At 40.3% G+C, this 24,239-nt stretch overlaps 1 protein-coding gene across 1 annotated transcript in view; it reads right to left on the reverse strand.

Annotated features, from left to right (window-relative positions):
• FAT4 (FAT atypical cadherin 4) overlaps window positions 1-24,239 on the reverse strand; it is a 145,300-nt gene that overhangs the window by 55,488 nt on the left and 65,573 nt on the right. The window contains exons 2-6 of the mRNA XM_083755156.1: window positions 17,163-17,294; window positions 13,054-13,315; window positions 10,805-11,155; window positions 4,321-5,243; window positions 3,313-3,487 (exon numbers count right to left, since the gene is read on the reverse strand). Of these exons, the coding sequence (XP_083611282.1) occupies window positions 3,313-3,487; window positions 4,321-5,243; window positions 10,805-11,155; window positions 13,054-13,315; window positions 17,163-17,294 (1,843 nt within the window). The remainder of the gene's footprint in view (window positions 1-3,312; window positions 3,488-4,320; window positions 5,244-10,804; window positions 11,156-13,053; window positions 13,316-17,162; window positions 17,295-24,239) is intronic.

Consider the following 24,239-nt stretch of genomic DNA (forward strand, 5'->3'; position numbering starts at 1 on the left):
TAACAAGCCAACCCCAGGAGCATCATATCTGCAAGTCTACCATAACAGTAGCAGAATGTGTGGTTAGATAGAGCTATGGAGCCACTGTCCACATAAACCTACAGTGATGGCAAACATGAAGACAAATAAGATTCTTGTGTGTGTGTAGACAGACATTTGGATGATATAGATTTTGTTAAGTAACATGTTTGGTGGGACATTTGTGTTGCTATTGCTGCTTATTTATCGAGTCAGGATGGTGGAGAGTTTGAGACTTGAAGGATTTCTACCTGTCCTTTTCTATCACCCATCTGTCTACCTAGAGACACAAAATACATTTGCTTCCATGTCTGCCATCACACCAAGTTTCCAGTACTTGTGTGGAGTATGTGTATACTACTACACTACGGGTGCAATCAGAGAAAGAAAATAATGAGGCAACTAAGACTTTGCCCTTCCCTTGATATGGTGCTCTATTTTTGAAAAGCACACACACAACTTATAAATCTGGGTTCTATGTAAGGAAGTACATTTCTGAAAATAAGCGACCAGCATTCACCCCCACCCCCCGGGTAATAAAAACCAAACCAAGGTCCGTGAGGTAATATCTGTTGCATGATTTATTTTCAGAGATTGTATGGATGAGTGTTAGTTTTTGACAAGCTGCCCTTTTTCATGATTTTGGCACACTCGGCTTTGCTTGCTGCAAAGGAATTCTGCCGTGTTATCTTGGCTGAAAACTGTGTGAATTACACAAGCTTAAAAATAGAAGTGACACATAGAAGGCATTAAATAAATATTTTTAAGGGCTACTATGTACAATAAATGTGGATCTTCACTGTAGCTTACACAGTTGCTTACTCAAGGGTAGTCCCGTTGTCTGTTTTGTCCCCATGAGTCTGAAAGTCAAAAACTTGGCAAAAAAACTCCTCAAACAATTCCAGATACAAGGTTTATAGCTTCTTCTTTTTTATTTCAGTAAGATTCGGTTCACTGGAGTATTATGTATTTTTGTGTGTGAACTGGAAACAATGTCAACCAAACCAACAATCACTGGGAAATGTCTATGAACACCTTCCAGTATCAGCTCATATTAGCTCACTCTACCCATTGGGATGTCTGCTCCAAACACAACCACATATATGGAGATCCATGTGGAGATTTTGAAAATGAAGACAGGGCTTTTGCACTTTTAACAGTAGAAGAGAACATTTAAGTGGATGTATCTTGTTATGTAAACTTCAGTGCCCTCTTCTACACAACTATTAAAGTTCTAGGAGTCCTGTCCTGGGGTACCTTAGATTTTTACCATGCCAGTACATTTCATTTGGGACACAGGAGGAGGTTTCTATTAACACAGCTAAATGCCACAAAAGGCTTGAGGAACCATTTGGAAACTTGGCTTTTAGATGCAGCTCTGTTTACACAGTATGCTGCTGCTGCTGCTACATATATTTCTATTCCAGAAAGAGGCTAAATTCATTTGGCCACTGTAAAATAGTAAATATTTTTTATATCTGTGTGGAATGGCCACAAGATGGAAGAGACCAGTTATCAACACAGCCAGATCTTTGTGTTCACCCTAGCGCAGTTCAGTGGTAGAGCATATGTTTTTCATGTAGAAAGTTCTAGGTTTAATTCCTGGCATTTCCAGGTAAGACTAGGAAGGACTCCTGCCTTAAATCCTGGAGAGTCACTAGACAATACTGAGCAAGAAGGACCAATGGACTTACTCAGTATAAGGCGTGTTCTCCATAACAGAGAGCACGTGTTGCGGTTGGGGAAACAGGCCACCCTGCAGTGACTAGGCAAATTTGGTGAGGAACCCAAGCCTTTAAGTGGTTAACTTTGGGTTGCTGGGGAGTTTTGATTGTTGCCAATTTGGAGGAGGGGTCAGAGTCTTTAAATACAGGGGCCAGACGTAGGACGTCCTCTTGGCCATTTTTGCACCGGATCACCCGCCCTCCCTCCCTTTTATAGGGTGGTTTTTTCATATCGCTTGACCTTGCTATGCCTGCCATGGGGTCGTTCGCCTTGGTGCGGGGGCCTGGTAGGAATTTTGCCATCTGGCTGATTGGCTGGTGCCATTTGGTTTTTGCCTACTGCGTAGCAAATCGTCACAACTTGTAAGGTTGGCGGTTAGGCATTGGTTAAATTGGTGCTTGGAGGGGTAAGTGCCTATCCCTCCAAATGATGCGAAGGGAATTCCGTTAAAGGAATCCAGGGGCTTGCCATTCTTTTCGTCCTTGTCCCCGGAGTCAGACTTGGGCCGTGCAAGCCCCACAGGAACAAGAGGGTGAGAAGTGCGGGACTGATGCCCACCTCCACTTTCTCACTCAATACTTGTTTCCCACACTGGATTCCGTTGGTGTACGGATTGCCAGCTCTGTCCCTGAGGGCATGGACAGATAGTCATAACCAATGCCTAAGCAACCACTCACATTTTTTGTATTTTAATAAAGTTGTGGCCAAAATTATGCCAAAAACCTTAAACAAAAAATCATGTGTGAAGTGTGAATTTTTTGGTGGGTGGCATTGTGGGACTCAACACGCAACACAGATTCCTATGTTCCAATTCTGCGGCTCATTTGGTGCTACTCCTCTTTCCCTTTCTTTATGTGCCAGAAGCAAAAAGCATCAGTTTTTATTCTTGTACACACTCCAGAAAACTACAGCTACCACACCACTGACAACCACATCTTTTATCTCCTGGGCTCCCCAGTGCAAAAGCTAGAAAGAAAAATCCTCTAACAGAGAGGACATAAAACGTGTAACTGATAGCAGTTGCCAGTAAAATACAGGATAACTTTCACGGTGCTTACAGGAATGCAGCATTCTATACTTTGCTTTTCTCTATCTTATTTCAACTTGCATTATTTCTGTTGTTTGGCAAATAGATCCAGCCTTGGAAAAAAACAAAAGCAAATGACCAGTTCTTGCACAAGCAGAGAAGCTATTAAGTGATAGTGACAGAGGTAGCAAATCAATAAAAAAGCACCATGGAAGTTAAAACTAGATATTAAATCCAGATTTTGAGAGCATAGATCTTTTACAGTGCAATCTAATACATGTCTACTCAGACGTAAGTACCATTAAGTTCACTGGGGCTTAGTCCCAGGTAAGGGTATAGCATTGCAGCCTTAATGTTTGTAGCAGTCTTTAGTGGAATCAGGATTCTATCACAAGAGTGTTATCAATTTATGTAATTCACCATCCCCCTGAACAGTAAGGAATGTTTAGTTTTACGTTTCATCATTTCTTTATATATAAGACTATGTCTCTTGGTACTTAAATAGGGCTGTGCAACCTGGATAAATAATTGACTTGGCTTACCTGAATCTGCTGCTGTGATCAGCATGTTATATTGCCCCTTTTTTTCTCGGTCCAAGCTCTGTACAAGGTGGAGTTCCCCATTGGCTGAGAGCGTAAAGGCCCCATCTTCATTTCCACCAATAAGAAGATAGGTCAATTTGCTATTTGGGCCCTGATCATCATCCCTTGCTACAACCTATAGAAGTAATGAAGCACAATATAACTGCAAATCCCTACCCAACGTGCCTTTGTTGGCCATACAATTATTTTTCATGTATCGAAGGAAAAGTGGCCTTGTGCTTGACGGAGCAGATACATCTATTAAAACTGATTAAAACAACGAAAAGATCCAGCATACCTTTAACTATTCCTTTAAAGATACCAATTATATTCCCACCCCCAGCCAGCTGCTGCTGTCAACAAAAGGTTGAACGTAGCTATTTAGAAAACAAATAGTAGACATGCATCTATATTAAAAAAAAAAGATTTAATAACACTTCAGTAACTACACCAAAAAATTACTGCAAAGCAAAAAATTGAGAGAATAAAGAAAAGTGGGTGAAAATGAGAAGCTTTTTTTTAAAAAAAATGAGGTCAAGATAAAAAAAAAGCTATTTAGTTTTTGTTTAATGCACTGTCAAGGGCTAAAACTATCTTAGAATTATAGAAACAAAACCAAGCATTTATATAGTTAACTGTATATGGTGGTATCAAACCGAATACTTTTGCAAATGAGACAACTTCCACTTGTGCAATAGGACTTCCTCACCTTGTCCTCCTACCTGCGTTGACCCCAAATATGCTCCGAAGGTTTGGGGAAACAGAATAGTTGGAGGTGCAAGGAAGAAAGTAGGGGGGGATCCCATTGTGCAAGTGGAAGTCATTCTCCTCATGAAAGGAGCTACTTAAAACTTGCAGTGCATGTTTAGCATAATACAAAATTGACGGCTGACATCCAACAACAGGTTACTCTGATTATGAAGGTGTTGCCTATTATGCACTATTTATTACTTTCTCACACATACTAACCTGGAGAATGACCTTTGGTAACGTTTCCAAGTTTTCTGGGACATTTACAGAATAGGGAGAGAGTTCAAATGTAGGAATATAATCATTTACATCCCTCAGAATAATGCTGACTGTAGTGGTATCAATCCGCGGGCTACTTCCACGATCAGCTGACTGAACTGTTAATGCATAAGAAGGCGTCTTCTCTCGGTCCAAAGGTTTAGCTACTGTTATTACCCCTGTGACGGAGTCAATCCGAAACACATTATTAGTATTTCCACTGATGATGGAATAGCGAACTTGCCCATTGGAACCCTCGTCTCCGTCTGCAGCAACCACCTGAACCACGTCTGTCCCAGTTAGAATATTTTCCGCAATCTCAACTTTGTATAATTGTTGAGCAAAGATGGGATTGTTATCATTGATGTCAAGGACTATCACAACTACATCAGTAGATGAAGAAAGAGGTGGCTGACCTTTGTCCATGGCAACTACAGTCAAGGTGTAATTAGAAACTGTCTCTCTGTCCAGTTCTCCAGTGAGCCTTACTTCTCCATCAATTGTACCAATACTGAATTTGTTTCTCAAAGGATTTAGTAGATTGTACTCAATGTAGCTGTTTGGACCACTGTCTGGGTCTGTTGCTTGGGCTTTGAAAACAATGGTGTCAATAGGGGTATTTTCTGGGATGTAGGTTAGCTTAGGAGAGATAAAACTTGGAGGGTTGTCATTCACGTCTAGCAGAATGATAGATACTTGTGCTGTGCTTGTGTATCTGGAGGCTGGAAGAGGAGCCATATCATGGACCTGAACAATAAGACTGTAGAAAGATTGGCTTTCACGGTCCAAAGGCTTCCTGATGCTTAGAATCCCATTTTTGTCAATGTTAAATTGGCTTTGGCTATCTCCAGAAGTAATGCTGTAGGACAATTGTGAGTTAGAACCTGAAAACCAAAACAAACAGAAAGAAGAGAGATTTAACCACTTTTAGTCATTAAGGACATAAAGCATGCTAGTTATCCTGAATGTTGCATAATCAATAGCATACTTCAACTGTTACCACCACTTACAGAGAACACATGGAGAAATGGGATTCTGTTTGCTGCACCATGTGAACATCAGTGTGCTCAGTGCAATGTTTGAAAGCAGAGACAATATGCATACAACTAGAAGATGATCCCTGCACTTGTCATTGGTATATTACCAGGACCATTTGGAATATGCACACAATTGCTTTAAAAGATAAGAAGTCATTGATTTGTCCCTGTGACAGTGCCTTTGGACAAGATCTTATATGCCAAAAGTCAGTATCACACCACCAAACCTGGTTTTGCTCTGGAGCAGCTGAGGCTGTGATCAGGTTACCAGTTTCTATTAAAGAAGAGATGGTTAAAATTCAGCTGAAGATCAGCAAACATTGCTTTATATGGGATATATAAACTCTCCCACTTGTTAACAAATACTGATTTAGATGTAGGATTTTTTTTCAGCAGACAATAAAGAGTTTCCACAATGACAACAGATTAATCCGATGAGGTGCTGTGTTGCGATTCTCAGTCATAAAGCTGAGAGATTCTAACTTCTGTATAAAATATTAGGTTCTGATAACATTCACCGTCCATGGTGTGACACAACATGCTACACTGGCAGCTGAATTGGTAATCCTTTTCCTGGCACTAGCAAGTTTAAGTCTATAACTCATGTGTGAGTGATCTATTGAGAACTGCTTCTTGATTCATTGAATAGAAAGGCACAATTTGAATAGAAAGCTGAATAAAAAAAATACAATTTACATTGGGGGGAGGGGTACCAGTTCCTTTTAAAAAGTTCCCATCTAGAAGAAGAACAGTTATTAGGCAGACAAGATTAGAATGGTGAGCACAGTTTTGGTTAATGGTAACTGAGAGCAGGAAAAACCATAATTCGGTGGCAGAGCAATGCATTACAAGCATAAAAATTCTCAGGCTAAGAAAGACTCCTGTCAGAAGCCACGGAGAATCATTGCCAGTCAGTGGAGACCAAGGGTTGGGTACCATTTTGCCCAGATATTTTTCATCCACACAGGCAAACGGTCAGGTGTGTGGTCTTCTCCAGCTGTTGAAGTTTCCTGACAGGGATAGGGGTTAAATACTCTCATCTGCAGGGACTGACCATGCCCAGTGAACCAGCTGACATCAAGGGAGTCACCTGATTGACAGACAGGTGTAGTTTCACTAAAATAGTTCATGGACAAAATTAGAATCCTGGTGGGCCAAGGCTAGTCCAGATTCCAGAGGTCCCCTACCACTGGTACAGCTAACAAGGAGTTTTATGAACCAGCCACCTAACTCAGTATAAGACAAGTTTCCTGTGTTTCTTAAGTTTCATGCACTGACAAAAATACCATGCATCCTTACTTCATTGGAATTTAAGGAGCCTAACTCAGCAAAACATCGCACCAAAAGCTGGTAAGCAGCTCCAAGCTATACACTGGGAAATATATGGTGACAGTTTAAAAACCCAAAACCCGTTCTGTTTGTATTATTCATTATAAAGTCAAACCAACATCTATCACTTTCTCATGTCTCCCCATTAATGGCTGAAACCTTACAGCGCTAAATAAATAATGTGGAAATTTTATCTGACTAATTGGTCATAAAGATTGAGGTTTGCATTTAATGGCTTTCATTTTCCATCAAGCCCTTCCTCAACAGTCTTTCCCCCCCACTTTTTGTAAAACGATATTAGTTATTGATACAGTCAATTGCTTTATTCTTTATGCTAACACTTCTCAGTAGCAATCTGAGGTTCTTAGCGGATAAATTAAGCCCTGTAATATTCAGTGAATCAATCATGGCTATTTATTACTCTAAAACTGAAAAGATGCTATTTCATTTTAGTGTTTATATATAGATGATGTATTAAATAACATTCTGCATATATTTTATGCCAGACCTAAATGAAAACTTGATCCTATATTTACCTTACACTTTAGCAGAGCTCTCTACAGAAAAAAAAATGCATTGATATGGGGGGGGGTGTATATAAGCCAGAAATTGAAGGGGAAAATACCATATTTAATAACTGGTAATTTATTAGCTGGTAGCAATTTTTCAACTGATTTAAATGGGAAAAAATAAGACTATAGAAGCAAGACAACAATTTTGGAATCAATACTGAAATGAAGTCATGACAGTGAAGTCTTTCACATTTATCAACTGAGCTGGTGTGATATTTTGAAATGTTTAGTTCCTCAGGGAACCTATAACAGTTTTCAACCCAGTTACTGTGAGGAAAAGGAAAGTTGCCAATTTAACTGGGATTAAAATCTTACAGAGGCAATATATTAGGAGGAGGGCAATGCAGAGAGGAACCTGAAAAAGTGGATAGATGGAAAATGAGACTTGAATAACATAAAATACGACACTGTGGCCAGCTTCTGGCTACCATTATGAGGAGCTCTGCTGCTACCATAGAACATAAAATTTTATTCTACTTCTAGCCACCAATGGTAAATACAGGTCACCAATATTGGTTCCAAAAATGCCCTGAATAAACAAAACATCTCCATTTTCATCACCACCAGTGAATTATTGGGGAATGGATTTCATCACAGCCCTGGCTGAAAGTAGGGATGGGGAAGGCGTTCAATTTTGTTTGCCCTCTATTAGAAAGCAGCTAATTGACATTACTCAATCCAATACAAAAACAAAAATACAGCTACCCTCAGAAATTCTCACGCACCCCAATTCTAAACAAGAACCTCGAGAACTCGTTGCCAATCACAGCACAAAAGAATGAACTAGATGGACTGATGGTCTCAGTATAAAACATTCATATATTTACATCAGATTATGTTTGAAATTGGTTTGAATTTTACAATCCAAGACAATAAGCAGCCTTCTTTCAATTATTGTCAAATTACATCTCGAAGGTTAACTGATATTATTTTCACAATAAGCATAAGCATTTCCCCATATTTTGGCATCAGCTCCTGGTCATACAATAAACGTTTGCAATGCTGGGTTTTAAAGCTGCTTTGCAGTTAAACTTTAAAGTGGATCAAACAATAAAAAATATCATTTATTTGTTCAAGATTTGAAAGTTATAGTTAATTTTCTTTGATGTTCATTTGTTCATAGAATGCCAAAAAATCCAAAACTTAATAATTATTGTTTTCAAAGGGTGTGTTAAACAGGAAATGACACTGGATATTTAGCATCTGAACTCTCCTTCCATCTTCATCATTGTTTATACTGTGGAAAAACAGGAAATTTGCCAGAATCCTGCCAATCTGTTGTTTCTAGATTCATTCTTGGAACATGCAGAAACAGACAATGTCTTAAGGAGAATGAAGTTTCAAAGTACAGCTGGATTATGTTTTCTGGGGTATTTGTTGAGACATGGGTAAGCTTTTGATCCATTTACAGGAAAACATTGGCATTATATTGACAAAATTAGCCATGCTTGTTCCATTGAAATCAGTGGAAGAAGGCGATCCTTGCCTAAATAAAGTCTCAACAATTTCCATAATATGTCTTCAAAATAATTATACTGATAAAATACTTTATATGAATTCTTGTCAGTGTAAATACAGTGGTACCTCGGGTTACAAACACCTCGGGTTACAAATACTTCATGTTACAGACTCCACTAACCTGGAAGTAGTACCTCAGGTTAAGAACTTTACCTCAGGATGAGAACAGAAATCATGTGGCGGCAGCAGCGGGAGGCCCCATTAGCTAAAGTGGTACCTCAGGTTAAGAACGGTTTCGGGTTAAGAACGGACCTCCGGAACGAATTAAGTTCATAAACAGAGATACCACGGTATATTGAATACTGAAATTAGAGGGCGTTTACAGTCTTTACCCAATAGAGTGGTACCTCTTGTTGCAAACAGGATCCGTTCCGGAGGCCCGTTCGAAACATGAAAAGAACCTGCAGAGGCGCGGCTGCGCACACATGGGTTGTGATTTGCCACTTCTGTGCATGCATGTGATGTAATTTTGCGCTTCTGAGCATGCACGAGTGGCAAAACCCGGAAGTAACCTGAAAGAACATAACATGAAGCGGACGTAACATGAGGTATGACTGTAACCTGAAGAAAGTTGGTCACACTCAGGGCTTTTTTTCAGCAGGAAAGTGCCTTCCAGCACCTCTTGCCACATCATGCCTTTGCCTCATGAGAAGGCTATCCTTGGAACACAAAGAGGACATCCTTTATGGGCACTGGAGAAGGTCTTTTCATGAGCCAGAGGTGCAGCGGGGCTTTAATGAGGCTCTTCAGCCTCCCGGGCTAACAGCTGATGTGCGGGAAGAAGCCTCCCTGTGTGTCAGCTCTGCAATCTGCCCTGTCTCTCAGGCTTCCGTGTGCAAGCAGAAGGGACAGGGCAGATTGCAGAGCTGATGCACAGGGAGCTCACAGTGTTCACAGAGCAGCCCTGTGTCTTCGGCTGACGCAGAAGCAGGAGGGACAGGGCAGCATTCCTGCACCTTTTTTTCTAGAAACAAGCACTGGTCGCACTGAATATCGCCTGGTCTATGCTCTGTAGCAACACCATGTATCTGCTACATGTTCTAATGGCCCACTTTAATAATATCATGCGATAATAACACATTTGAGCTGACAAAGTAAGTCTCAAATCCAATTGTTGGAGAGAGTTATAAGGTAATTTCCACTGTCATGCTTCTGAATGCCAGTTGCTACAAACAGCAGGAGAGGAGAATGTGGTTATGCTCAGGTCCAGCTTGCAGAATTTCTCTACACAGGTGGTTGGCCACTGTGAGAACAGGATGTTGGACCCGATGGGCCAGAAGGCTCTTCTTATGTTCTTATTTGGAATGGAAACCGATCAGGCTAGCATTTTTAAATCAATGCTCTGATTGACATTATGGTCTAGGTGTATCTACAAATGTAATGAGTTCAGTGGGATCTAATCTTAGGTAACTATGTATAGGATTGCAGACTGAATCCTCAAAAAGTTTCATCTATCCTCATTTACCATTTACTTAGTGAGTGAAACAAAACTATTTGATATTTATTTCAGATGCTACTAAGGGTGATGTTGATTATAAGTTTTGTAATATATTTATTTATAACTTTATAATAATAATAATTTATTTATAACTTTGACCCCTTATGAGAGATAATACTCATACTAAGGTACAAAATTAAATGTGCAAATTAAGGGATCAGGGAAAAAAGACAAAGGGCATTTTTAAAAAAAAACGATACCAAAATTAATCTACAATAGGGGCGATCCTATGAACAACAGTTAAATACAATGAGGGATAAAAAGGGGGGAAGTAGGGTGGATTATTAAACTAATATGCAGCATCGTTAGGACAACCCAGAATGCCATGGAAGGCTAGGTTGGGAGGTCGCTATAGAAGCTATGTTTGATGGTGAATTATGATGTGTAAACAGGAAAAAAATGGAAAATGCATAAATAATAAATAATCAAAAAGAATAAATGTGCAAATATACTCCCAAATGCCTACATTTTAAAAATGGGAAAATACATACCATCATCTGCATCAGTAACATTGAAAATAAGGATAGTAGATCCTGGAGGTTGGTTCTCCATCAAAGATGTGCTATATGATGCCATGCTGAATACTGGTGAATTATCATTTACATCCAGTATGTTGAAATAAGCCCTCACAGTGGAGGATTGCCCACCACCATCTTCCGCACGAACTGAAAGAATGTAATATTGCTGCACTTCATAGTCCAACATACAAGTTAAGTTAAAAACTCCAGTGACTGGGTTGAGGAAAAATGTTCCATCTCCATCGTCTTCACTCACAGTGTATGTGATTTCTCCATTCACACCTGAATCTTCATCTGTCGCTAAGATAGCTGCCACTAAAGAACCTAGAGATGAATTAGGAGAGTGGAAAAACCAAAATGGTTCATGTCAGAGAAAATATGTGTCCTGCTATCCATTATTATAAGTGTGTGCCAACATATCCATGAACAGTATTTAAATGATAGTTTATTTAAAAGCATTTGTATCCTATTCATTCAATAAAGAATCAAATCCATAAAGTTGGACACATGATCACCTTATTTTTTAAAAAAAAAAAGCCTGGGGGGGGGGGAGAGAAAATATACACTCAAAATATACCCTGGCCTGGTTCATACATAACACTGAGCCATGGTTTCTTCAACAAATGGTGAATTTGCTACGAGTTGTTTCACAAATGATCAAACAAGCCACAGTTTGTTTTTCCATAAATTTCTTTCTTTTCAAGCTGCTCTTGCCTCATAGCTTTTTTTAGTTTGGTGAGCTTCTGGGCTGGGGTGGTCAAACAAACCATGGTTAAGGAACAGTGCTGATATCACACATAATGCCAAACCACAGTTAAAAGAAACCATGGTTTGTAGCCAACAACTAATCATTGTTTCAATTTGTGGTTTGCTGGTAGGAAACAAATCCTTGTTGAACCACTAGGCAAGGTTCACACAGCACATTAAGCCTTGGTGTGATTTGTGAACTCTGCGCAGCAGCTTAACTATAGTTTGTTCATTGCCGGCAACCCATACTATGTCAAAGAATCATAGAACCGTAGAGTTGGAAGGGTAATGTTTTAATAATCCATAGTTTAGTGTTATGCGACAACAAAGCCACTGAATATATATTCAAATCAAAATTTCTGCCCAGCAAAATTTTAACTGAAGTTGAACTTTTTTCCCCTCCTTGGAAAAAAAGCATGATACAGTTATGTTCTTAATGGGAAAATGGTGTTCCAGATAAGTCCAGTAAAACTCCTCCATGTTTCAATATGGTGTACTACCCTATTTCCTCATAGACCTCTGAGAGTATAATTTCACATTTATAACTTTTTCAAAGAGATAATGTAATCTCCTTTCACAGCCTCTTATACATAGGTGTGTCAAGAGCTCCTGATACGTAACGAGATGTTTTAAATGGTCAGCAGCTAATCACTTTACTTGCTGGTTTTGAATTTTTCTTCATACTTGAAACAGAATATAATATAGTGCTTCAAATATCGAATGTGTTTTAACTCATTCTAAGTTCTGTTCTTATGCCAGTCAAAGAATGATATTTTTTTAAAATAGAAAAAGAAACAGAGGGAATCTAGTGAACTTATTCTCACTCCTCCACCTGTACAACCTTGGAAAAGAGTGAGCTGGGCTAGTTCAAGCAACTTTTGGATAATAATGTGCATATATTTGCCTATCTCTTCTAAGAGTGACAACTTCAAATTGTAGTAATTATAGTAGCAATTTAAGAGTTTTATGGGACAAGGGCAGCGAGTCCATAGTGTGCAGTAAACAAAAACATAAGCAGAGAATTGATGCACAAATCAGTTAAGCCTAGATACCTGGCCCTTTTAGAAGAAGAAGAAGAAGAGTTTGGATTTGATATCCCGCCTTTCACTCCCTTTAAGGAGTCTCAAAGCGGCTCACAATCTCCTTTCCCTTCCTCCCCCACAACAAGCACTCTGTGAGGTGAGTGGGGCTGAGAGACTTCAAAGAAGCGTGACTGGCCCAAGGTCACCCAGCAGTTGCATGTGGAGGAGCGGAGACGCGAACCCGGTTCCCCAGATTACGGGACTACCGCTCTTAACCACTACACCACACTGGCTCGTTTTAATGTCGTTCGTTATTTAACTGGTATTAAATTTGCTGAATTTGCTTATGTTCACACAAGAACACAGTATTTCCAAAGAAGTCTGAGTTATTACAGCTGTTAAAAGCACAAGGAAGAAGGAATGATAAGGACAGTAATGACATCTACTATTCACCTGGAGTGGTATCTTCTGTTATGTCAAAGGAATAGCAAGGTTTGGAGAACTTGGGTATATGATCATTAACATCACTAATAGTAATGTTTATTCTCATATCTGAAGACTGCAGGCCATCATCAGCACGAACTAGCAGAGAATATTTAGAACGGCGTTCTCGGTCCAAACGCTTGGTGGCTATCAACTCTCCCGATTCTGGATCGATATGGAAGCTGTCGTCTGCACCACTGATAATGGTGTAAGTTACCAGAGCATTTGCACCCTAAACAATGACAAGAAAAGGTCAAAGTGCATTATATTTTCATCCAAATTAACGGTAAGATTTTGCACTAATTCTAAGGATTTGATTACAAATTTTAAAGAAATTTTCAAGTAAGTAAGTAAGTAAACCATGGATTTGGAATGATGAGCTGATCATATCACTTTTATATTAAAAAGTAAACAGAAAAGTACAAAGAGCTAAGATTGGAATCTCCCTATAATGTCCCTCTAGGCTCCCCGACAGAAAAGATTCCCTTGCCAAATAAACATTTTTTGCAGCAATCTGTCATTCCTGATGTATTTACTTGCACTGGTACTGATCATATAAAAGAGAAATATACAGATGTGCCCCTTCTGTACCCAGCACTCTGCAAAAATGGGCCATGTGATGTTGTGTTGTCAGGTGACTGACCGGTGGGCAGCCCTTCTTACTCATCCTGTGGGAATGGGGGATCCAGTTCTTCACTTCTACTCCACTATAGCAGCTGGTTAAGAGATGCTGGTTAAGGAAGAACTGTGAGGGGAGAGGCTTCATCAGACAAGGCTTTCTTCCACCTGCATTGCCCCGCCCTCCAGTCTCTGCTTCTCAATTTGCATTGTATTATTTTATGCACTGTGACCTGCCGTTGTTTTATTGATTATAGTTTAGAATTTTTTTTTAATTGTTAAGAGTTGATTTCTGTTTAATTTTTATATGCTGGTATTTAATATTAGTCTATACTATTCTAACGGATTGTTGAATATTACTTTATTTGATATAAGTTGCCTATTTTAAAGTTATGCTTTATTATCACATCTTTAGATTGGATTAGATTGTTATATGGTGTACATTCTTTGTTTCTTCAGCTTGTAAACCACCTTGGGTATTGTAAAATAGAAAGACGGTATACAAATTAAAAGTGATGATGATGATGATGATGATGATGCTATAGCTGCAGCTTGCTTTTGGGGGAACCTGGAGCCTAGCTGGGCTACGACAGGTCAGAGCTGAGCTAAGTCTTGAGGAAATCGTATACCCATATGAACTTTTTCGGATGGCTGATATGAAGCAGAAGGTGGTGTTTCATACTGAACATTGTCTTGTAAAACACCTCATTCTGGTGATTCACAAGACTATGAAAACAAACAAAATGTTTATCTGTTCAATGGTATGGCAGGGAGCACTGCTCTCACTCTGAATGGACTTCAAAGCCATGTAGTCAAGCAAATTTGTCAATGTGATGATATCATCAAGCCTCATCAGAGTGAGATAGTGCATCGAGTTTTTACTGTGATTGACTGTGTTATGTTGACCAATGTAACTGGATGTGTGGCTAAGTAACATTTTCTATATGATCCCTGATAGACTGCAGTTCTCTCACGAAGAAATTGTTTTTTTTAAAAAAATGCACTGTGCAGTAGTTGTGAAAAGGCAGGAGATGACACATAAAAAGAGAAGCAAGGGGTTTGAGAAATCTTTGACTCTGAAAACCCTTCTTTTGCCTCCACATTTCTGTGAACAAAAATTCACTGTAGTCTTACTTCCTTGCCTACTCAGGGGATACATTCCACAGTATTACTTTCATACTCAATGTCTGTGCAGTGTGTAGAACACTTACTCGTAAAAGTATAATTAAAATGTTTGAACAAATTCTTTCGGTAATAATCTTATATTACTCAAGTGTTACATTCTTTATCATCCAAGTGTGATACTTCATTTTTACAACAATGTGACTCAGCTATAGACTCTTCTACCATAACTGCTGCTGTGGGGAAGAAGCAAATCCTATAAATTAGGCAAGTAAGAAGAAAATCTAGTAACTTCCTGTCAGCACTTTTGAAGTAAAGTAGTACTGTGCTGTGAGATATCATAGCTATCATTAATATTCATCCCATGGCACTAGAGAAAATGTTACACCTTCTGTGCAGATTGCAAAATAGTGACCACCTTGATCCCATTAAGCTGAATATTAGCCAAATGCAGCAATCAAATTCTGTCATATGAAACACTCTTTTACACGTTTAGGGAATGGGTTTCAAAGAAGCCTTAACCTAGTCTCGTCATTTGGCATGCACAATTTTTAAAACATGTCACTACAGATTTCATGTAGAGGTTTTTGTATGTCACAGATTTCTAACACTCTACTGAAGCTTAGAAGCTTTCTTGGAGATAGACACAGTGACAGAAACTTCCTTCAGGCATTAGGTAAAGGTAAAGATACCCCTGCCCGTACGGGCCAGTCTTGACAGACTCTGGGGTTGTGCACCCATCTCACTTAAGAGGCCAGGGGCCAGCGCTGTCCGGAGACACTTCCGGGTCACGTGGCCAGCGTGACATCGCTGCTCTGGCGAGCCAGAGCCGCACACGGAAACGCCATTTACCTTCCCGCTGGTAAGCGGTCCCTATTTATCTACTTGCACCCGGAGGTGCTTTCAAACTGCTAGGTTGGCAGGCGCTGGGACCGAGCAGCGGGAGCGCACCCCGCCGCAGGGATTCGAACCGCCGACCTTTCGATCGGCAAGTCCTAGGCGCTGAGGCTTTAACCCACAGCGCCACCTGCGTCCCTTCCTTCAGGCATTAATAACTGTCAAATTACTCAATTTTGGACATGCTGGCTAGCCCTGCCACTGGTGACTATGCAATTAACATAAATGACTGAAGTCATAGCTTTCACAGATACAGCTGGATCCATGAAGATTTCCATACGATTTGGAACTCTGGGACATGTGGAAACCGTATTGCAAATGAATGTATGTGCACTATAGGTGGTCAAGCTACTTGTATGAACATCAAGATGCAGCACTCAGATCCTGTGTCGAAAAATAACATGAGGGGACAATGTCTGAAGAGGGCAAGAGATATAAAAAATAAATAAATAAAATCATGCCATGCAAAGCAGACACAGAGAAAAGGAAGAAATCTGTACAGCAGTGGATGGTGCCTTAAACCCCACATGTGGCTCTCCAATGTTTAGGAATCTGCCACCTCACACATTTCTGCAAAATGTCATGAATCTATTTGAGGGGGCTGTAGCAGGTGGAGTTGGTCTCTGTGCGGCCCCCAGTATGCAGAAGAAGAGTTTGGATTTGATATCTTGCTTTATCACTACCCTAAGGAGTCTCAAAGCGGCTAACATTCTCCTTTCCCTTCCTCCCCCACAACAAACACTCTGTGAGGTGAGTGGGGCTGAGAGACTTCAAAGAAGTGTGACTAGCCCAAGGTCACCCAGCAGCTGCATATGGAGGAGCGGAGACGTGAACCCGGTTCACCAGATTACGAGTCCACTGCTCTTAACCACGACACCACACTGGCTCTCTTGGGGCCAGAAGAGGAGCTGTTCAGGTGTACCACATGCTGAGAAGAGGGAGGGGGCATTAAAAGGCTGTTATGTGGGAGAGTTTGAACCATCTCCCAGAAGAAAGAAGGAGCAGGTAAACAGGAAAGGAAACTCTACAAAAGGAAGAGAGGGGGTGGATGAAAGATAGGCAAGATGAGAGACTAGAAAATAGGAAGTAGAGGACAGACACACAGGAGAGAAAACATTGTATGTTAAATAAAGCAAAGCAAGCAATGTCCTGTGATGGATGAGGGCAATCAAATTAATTTAAGTAAGGTTCCCACTAGGGGAGTCTCTGAGAACAAGAGACCACATGGGGTCTGAAAAGTCCTGGAATCAAGTGTGCAGGGATAGAATGGGCAGTCTAAACTCACAGAAAAAAATTAAACACTTGCATTTTTCCACTCCATGCCACCGGCTTCCAGGCAAAAATCAGTGGGAGGAGAAGAAACAAGGCTGTAAATCTATGCCTAACAACATTGTTGTGACAGAAGTGTCCTGCTACCCTTCAAAGAAGCAACAATATCTTACCTCGTCAGCATCCATAGCTGTCAGCTGCATTATTTTAGAACCATCTCCGATATTTTCTTCTACAGTCAGATCAAGCATATCTGTAGGGAACACTGGCGGGTTGTCATTGACATCTTGAAGAGTTATTTCCACCTAGGAAGGAAAGGGGGAAAGCTCGTGATTCATTTCTTAAATATAAGTAGTGCAAGCTGCTTAACTTTACATTGAATCAGGGAAGCAGTGCGCAATCTGATGTTTCAGGAACTTTTCTGAAAACACAAACGAGAGAAAAAGTCCCGTGATGGTTAAAATTCCACATTGTTTTGAAATCTTCCGAGAAAAAGCCTGTAACCTACATAAAGCTAATTTGACTTGTTGATAGTAACTGATTTTAAATGGTCCTAGTCTAGTTTACGTTGGACATGGTCCACTGACTGACTGTCAATGTAATCCCTAAAAGTTGGACCCCAGAGGATAGCTGCCAAGACCCGGGGCACGGGATCATTCAACCATTAAATGCTGCTTGACATAAAGATGAGGTGGTGTAAAATTCTCCCTGAAATGTTTACATATTGGCATGTCCAACAGCCAGAAAGAAAGAGTGCAACTTTTAGCATTAAAAAAGAGTTCTGATTTGCCCTTCTTTGTATGAGAGCGTTAGGGGTATTTTTTTTAAAAAAAAGTCAATATTGGAAGCAAGTTGTTGTAACATCTCTGTGGATCTCCCCCTCTCCCTTTCCATGCTTAAACCCAAACACATTTTATTTTTCACAAGTTCTGTTTATATCTTTTACAAACACTAATGGCAGCGTCTGAAATTATTTGCCAAAGCTGTTTACTCCTTCTCCTGTGTAAGCAAGATTGTTTAGTTCTCATGGGCTTGCCGATGCTGCGTTTAAAAAGCCAAGAGCTTAGATTTCCACTGCTAGGTAGACACATACTAATAATCTCCCAATAAAGAAAAGACAGGCAACAGATGGTTTCTATCTATAGTGAAAGCAAAGGATTCCCAGAAGGCCTGGACCAATAAGTGGTCACCAAAACGTAAAGACCACCAAGGAGATAATGGCATAGTTGGGGGGCAGAGCTGCCTTCAGCAAACATTAGATAGCTGATTGTTTAGCAGGGCTGGAAAAGGGGGGCAGGAAGAGCGAGGGGCAACTTAAAAGTCAAAAGAGATAAGCGGATTGACAGACAGAAACGTCATTGTACTTCAGCAACCCACTTCATCACTATTGACAAGAGATTTCTGGTTTCAGAAACATGGATGGAAATAATCCAAGTATAAAAACCAGCACAAATATCTTTTTGAAACTTGTGTTGTTCATCCAATAAATTTGCATATCTCCCACTCTTTGGGGGATATGAACAATACATTGCAATACCCGGCTTCTTTGATCAGGAAAGCCAAAATCCAACACATTTTGGCATTTATTTATTTTTTTGAAATGGAGAATTAAATCAAATCTCAACCGAATGAGGGTAGCAAGAATTTAATGAATAGAAAGAAGCTCAGTGGAAAAATAAATTATGTGATGCTTGCCCAAACTCTTCTCTAATACAATGCAAACTATACAATTAAACTATACAAACTCTACTATTAAAGCACTATTATACAACTTTGAAATTTATGGCTCATGGTTTCCCCAAAGAATCCTGGGAAGTTTCTTAAGGGTGTTGAGAGTTGTTAAGTGTATTCCCCTCATACACTTGACAGAGTAGTTTAATAATCAATATCTCTCCTGCCATCCAGTCACTCTATGGTGGGAATAGGGGTCTCCGAATAAATCTCAGCAACCTTAACAAACTACAGTCTCCACGGTTCTTTGGGAGAGGCCAAAACTGTTTAAAGTCATATGACAATGCTTTAAATGTAAGGTATGTGCTATATATCAAAATATATGAAGGCAGGAAGTATGATTTTATAAATACCCCACCTGTTTATGTTTTGGATGTTTAGTTTGAATGCTTATAACCTGCTTTATAGCCCTGAGAAGCTTTCAAAGTGGCTTACAAAAGATTCACATAATAAAAATCAATAACAGAAATCATGGTGTTCCTCTGGTGCCAGGATAATTCACGTGGCATTTCCTTTTTTCATCCTTGGTCTTCCCTGGTGTCACCCTTCAGCCTGTGCCTACAAGGCAGCAGAGTCTGCTGGATCACTTCTGAACAGGGCCAAGCAGCTTGAACTCACTCAGCTTGTGATGGAGGTAGACTTTCTCTGGTTGGCAGTTGGCAACAGCTCCCACGAAGGCAACAGCTCTCAGAAGTACGTGTGTGGAGCTGAGCTGCTGGAACTAACTTGGCCCATGTTGTATCTCTCTCAGGTTGTACCTTCCCATGATAGAAGCTACAATACCAAATATGTATGGCATAGATACACATGTAAGGTGAGTGACTGCCCTCCACTTGGCCATCAACTCTATTATGAGGTACATATCAATAGACACTCCCTTACTTGTGTTATGCATATACACATTTCCTTGCATCTCTACCGACTGCTCAATAGCAGCACTTCCTACAGGCTGTTCACATTCCTAGTTCACCTGCAGTTCAACCCTCTCCCTCTCTACCCAACCCCATCACAAAACAAAGTCTTCCAGATGCCAACTCCACGAAGGACCTTCTAATGATATCATCTGGGACTAATCCATTTTAGAAGAAGGCATGGAAAATCCCTTTCTCTGAGAGTAAATGAACTGAGCACGAACTAATTACAAAGATGTAAATCATGGTCTCCTCAAGCCTGTCCCTCCTATGCCAAATTTGCACCTGGAGTTTTCTGTAGCTGCATTTTAAAGCTTCCGAACATAAGAATTAGCATACACATTGCTGATACAGCATCCCAAGCACAAACTGTAGAATTAAACAGCTTAAGAGTTTAATTTTCAAAGAATTAAAGCGCCCAAGAGGTTTGCTGAGGGTGGACGGGGGGTGGAGCGGGGAGAGAAGAAAAACGCTGCAGCGTTGTAATAATTAATTTTAACACATCAACAACAACCATTCTAAGGTCATTAGAAAAGCAAAGATGAATGACTGCTATATGCCACAGCTGCCAATCAAGTCTTGGCCCTTAAATGAGCACAGCTAGAGCAAGCAGTCGTGCTACCAAACCTATCACATTTCACCAGATCCCGTTTCAAGGTACTGCAGCTGCGAAGCTCTGCAGTTTATTTATTAATACCATATATATCACACACAGCTTGTGTTTCAGCTACAAGCTGACATTTTACCACTAGAACCCAAATTCACAATGTGCAACTGGCAGCTGTCCTTTGTAAACATCTATCTAGCTATTGTTTTAAGGTAGCTGTGCAACCTGCCTAAGATGCTATGTTACCAGGCAGAACAAATGCTGAAAATTCATGAAGCACACAGAGGATTAATGGAAAGAGAGGCTCTGTAAGTAGCATTTGGGATGATAAAAAGGAAGGGAAGGAAGAAATAGAAAGATAGTTGTGTAAGTTATTCTGAAAACTCCGTGTACTCCATAAAATACAACAGTAATATTAGATGCTGAAGTCCCAACTTCAACTCAGGAATACCGCAAGTTTATGTTTGTTACAGATATTTTAGCACTTGGAATCTAACATTAAAACACTGCATAATATTAATGTGAGAGTTGTGTTACCTTCTCAGACAACACAAAGAAGCCTAGGACCCCTGCATTACAGATATACAATATAGTCATTAAATTCTGATGGCACTAACGTAATTCATCTTTCGAGAATATAAATTGCATCCCTCAATTTTTCCAGAAAATACACATTATTGTTTTCTTTTCCACAATGACACAACCTTTCTTCCTCTTAGGATTTACACTCCTGCATGTGCCTGTTTTAACTGTCAAGCTGTCAATTTTGGGGGCCTGTTGGCAACTAACAAAACTGTGTTGTAGTGTTTGTGGCCCTGGAAAACACACAGGAACCACACAGTGAGGAATTTAAAGGTGTGCATAGTGCGTGCAGAAGTAGGGCTCCCTGCAGCTAAGACCCCCCCCCCCAATTTATTAGTATGTATTGTTAATTGAGAGAATATCTTTAGAACGGCACTTCAAATAATGAATTGCTATTATTCTAGTATTTTAGTGTGTTGAATTGCAATTGCTCTAGCATTTTAGTTTGCTGGGGGGAAAGACCAGCAAGGCCCAGTTGGTACTCAGTAATAGTCTGCTACAGGAGAGATGTGGAAGAGGAAAAATGACAGAGCCCTTGTCACATACAGCTGAAACAACTGACACCTATATCATCAATGATCAACAGCTCAGTCTGAATAATGACACTTTCCTATCCCAGGCCTTAGGTGGAAGGACTGTTCTTGCTTATTGACAACCTCCCAACCCAAAACAGCTGTTGGCCAGCAACACATGGCCAAAAAACAGAGATACAGACACAAAGACTGGACGCTGCAGCAAAGGCAGATGTCAACTCTGTCCTCATGCCTACCCTGGCAACACTATTACAGGATCTAATAATGTCATATACAACATATGGGGTTCATGCATTTGCCCATCTTCCAATGAGATATAAGAGATTATCTGCCAGCAATGCCTTCCTACATAGGGTGAACTGGCCAATCTCCATGCAAAAGAATAAATGGACACCAATCAGACATCAGAAATGACAATATTCAAAAAGCAGTAAGGGAACATTTCTGTCTCCCTGGCCACTCTGTGGCTGACCTTAAGGTGGCTATACTGGAACACAGGAACCTCAAAAGGAGCCTGAAATATGTTGAATTACATCAAGAAGTTCAATGCTATCACTTACAAAACAAATCAAGACAAAGGGTTTTATCTCACTCTGTATTTGTTTATTGACTTATCAATGCCAGGATGTCTGTGTTATCAACAACTCTATTGTGAATGACCACTGCCTCTACTTTTGCTGCATTTTGTTTGCCTCTGGCCTTACTGTTAGTAATTTCAACCATGTGTCTGCAATATATAAGCCTGCAATTCAGGATAACACTTCATGCATCTCATGAGATGGTCTGCAGTCTACAAAAGGTTCTGCTGCTTTTCTTTAACATGACACAAGACTCTTTGTTGTTTATGCTGCAATAGAACAGGGCTACAAGAAGGCTGATTGCCGAAGAATGGATGCTTTTGAATTATGGTGCTGGAGAAGACTCTTGAGAGTCCCATGGACTGCAAAAATTTCAAACCTATCCATTCTGAAGGAAATCAGCCCTGAGTGCTCACTGGAAGGACAGATTGTGAAGCTGAGGCTCCAAGACTTTGGCCACCACATGAGAAGAGAAGACTCCCTGGAAAAGTCCCTGATGTTGGGAAAGATGGAGGACACAAGGAGAAGGGGACGACAGAGGACAAGATGGTTGGACAGTGTTGTCGAAGCTACCAGCATGAGTTTGACCAAACTGCAGGAGGCAGTGGAAGACAGGACTGCCTGGTGTGCTCTGGTCCATGGGGTCACGAAGAGTCGGACACGACTAAACAACAACAATTTTAAAATGATTTATTTCTTTTCTAATTGGCAAGTATTTAAGGGTGAAAAGATCCTCTCCTTAGGAAAAGAAAGCATTGTTTCTACTCTTTTCCTCCAACATCTTTTTAACTGCTTAGCAAAAGAAAGGAAACAGGCAGGCCACAAAAATGCTGAGCCAGCTTATATGTGGCAATTATAGTTTGCATTGGCAAGGCAAGCATCTATTTGATAATCCTTTCTACTAACCACTGTGTCCTTGTGCATATATCCCATCAGAGAGCTACGGAAGGAATATGATCTAAGAAGAAAGAGGCCACCAGATGCCTTATTCCATATTTATATTTATTTGCACACTACCATTTCGTTAAAAATAAAACACAGAGGAAACTGGTGTGATGGTGGGCAACTGATTTTTAGAATTCTTTTTGCTATCTTCCTCACCACATACATTAATCTGTCACATCCCATAAGATATTCAAATAAGCTTCTCTTTTGCCCCAAAGAAACTAATCATATCTCAAGTCATTCTTTTCACCAGCACAAACAACATCTCAACAAAGGGTATCGTGACATCTTTCAAAACTAACAAATTAGTCAACGAAAGCTGAGTCCAGCTCAATAGCTGAATGAAATGACATCCTTAGTTTACAAGTATATGTGCATGGTTTGTTGGAAGTGAATTATAAACTGTGATCAACACACACACACACACACACACACACACACACGAAATAACATGCCTCTGATGAAGTGGACTCTAGTCCACAGAAGCAAATGCCATAATTAATTTACAAAAAGGTGCCAAAAGATTCTTCATTGTTGTTGTTCCTGCAACAAATTAACACTCTGGGAATGTCTATCTTCATAGTGGGGGGGGGGGCTGCCTTTGAAAACTTCCCCAAAATTTCAGTTAGTCTAAATACAGCAGGGACCAGCCAAAGGGAATATCTGCCATTTCTAAAACAACTGCATTGGCTGCTGGCCCATTTCCAAATTCAATTCAAAGGACTTGTGCTTATCTTAGCTCTCAATGACTTCATGTCAAAGGACCTAGAGGAGCACCTCCTACATCAGAGGTGACAAATCTTCTTAAGCTTGAGGGCCATATTCCCTGCTGGGCCACCTTCTGAGGGCCGTGTGCCAGCAGTAGGCAGGGCTAGAGGCAAAGGCGGGCCAAGCAATGAATATAACTTTTATCATTGTACAGTAGGCTATTTTCTGCACACGCTCACACAGTCTGTCTTTCATCCAGGAAATCAAGAGGCCTAATGGGAGTTCAGTGGCACATTTCTGCCAGTCAAAAACACTCACGGTAATTGGTTCTCCAGTTCTGATGTAAAAGCTTAGAGCACACTTGGCCAGACTGTGACTTGTCATATCCTACCACAGTGAAAGAGCAGGAAAAAGGAGTGGAAAGCAAATTCTTACAAAGTGTGCTTAGGAAGGGGCATACTAACAGTTCCACTATTATTTGTACATGGGAATGGGTGGCAGGCAAGTGCTATTTTTAGTAAAGACTGTAGTGTTTTATCTCCTTGCGTAAAAATCCATCACACCAAAAAAAACATTCATTAATTGCTGTGGCATGGGAAACAAAATTATTAGTGGGTGAAGAAATGCATGTGCCTGATAAATTTTATCCCTTTCA

Source organism: Podarcis gaigeae (assembly GCF_964106915.1).
Source record: "Podarcis gaigeae genome assembly, chromosome: 9".
Classification (NCBI taxonomy): domain Eukaryota; kingdom Metazoa; phylum Chordata; class Lepidosauria; order Squamata; family Lacertidae; genus Podarcis; species Podarcis gaigeae.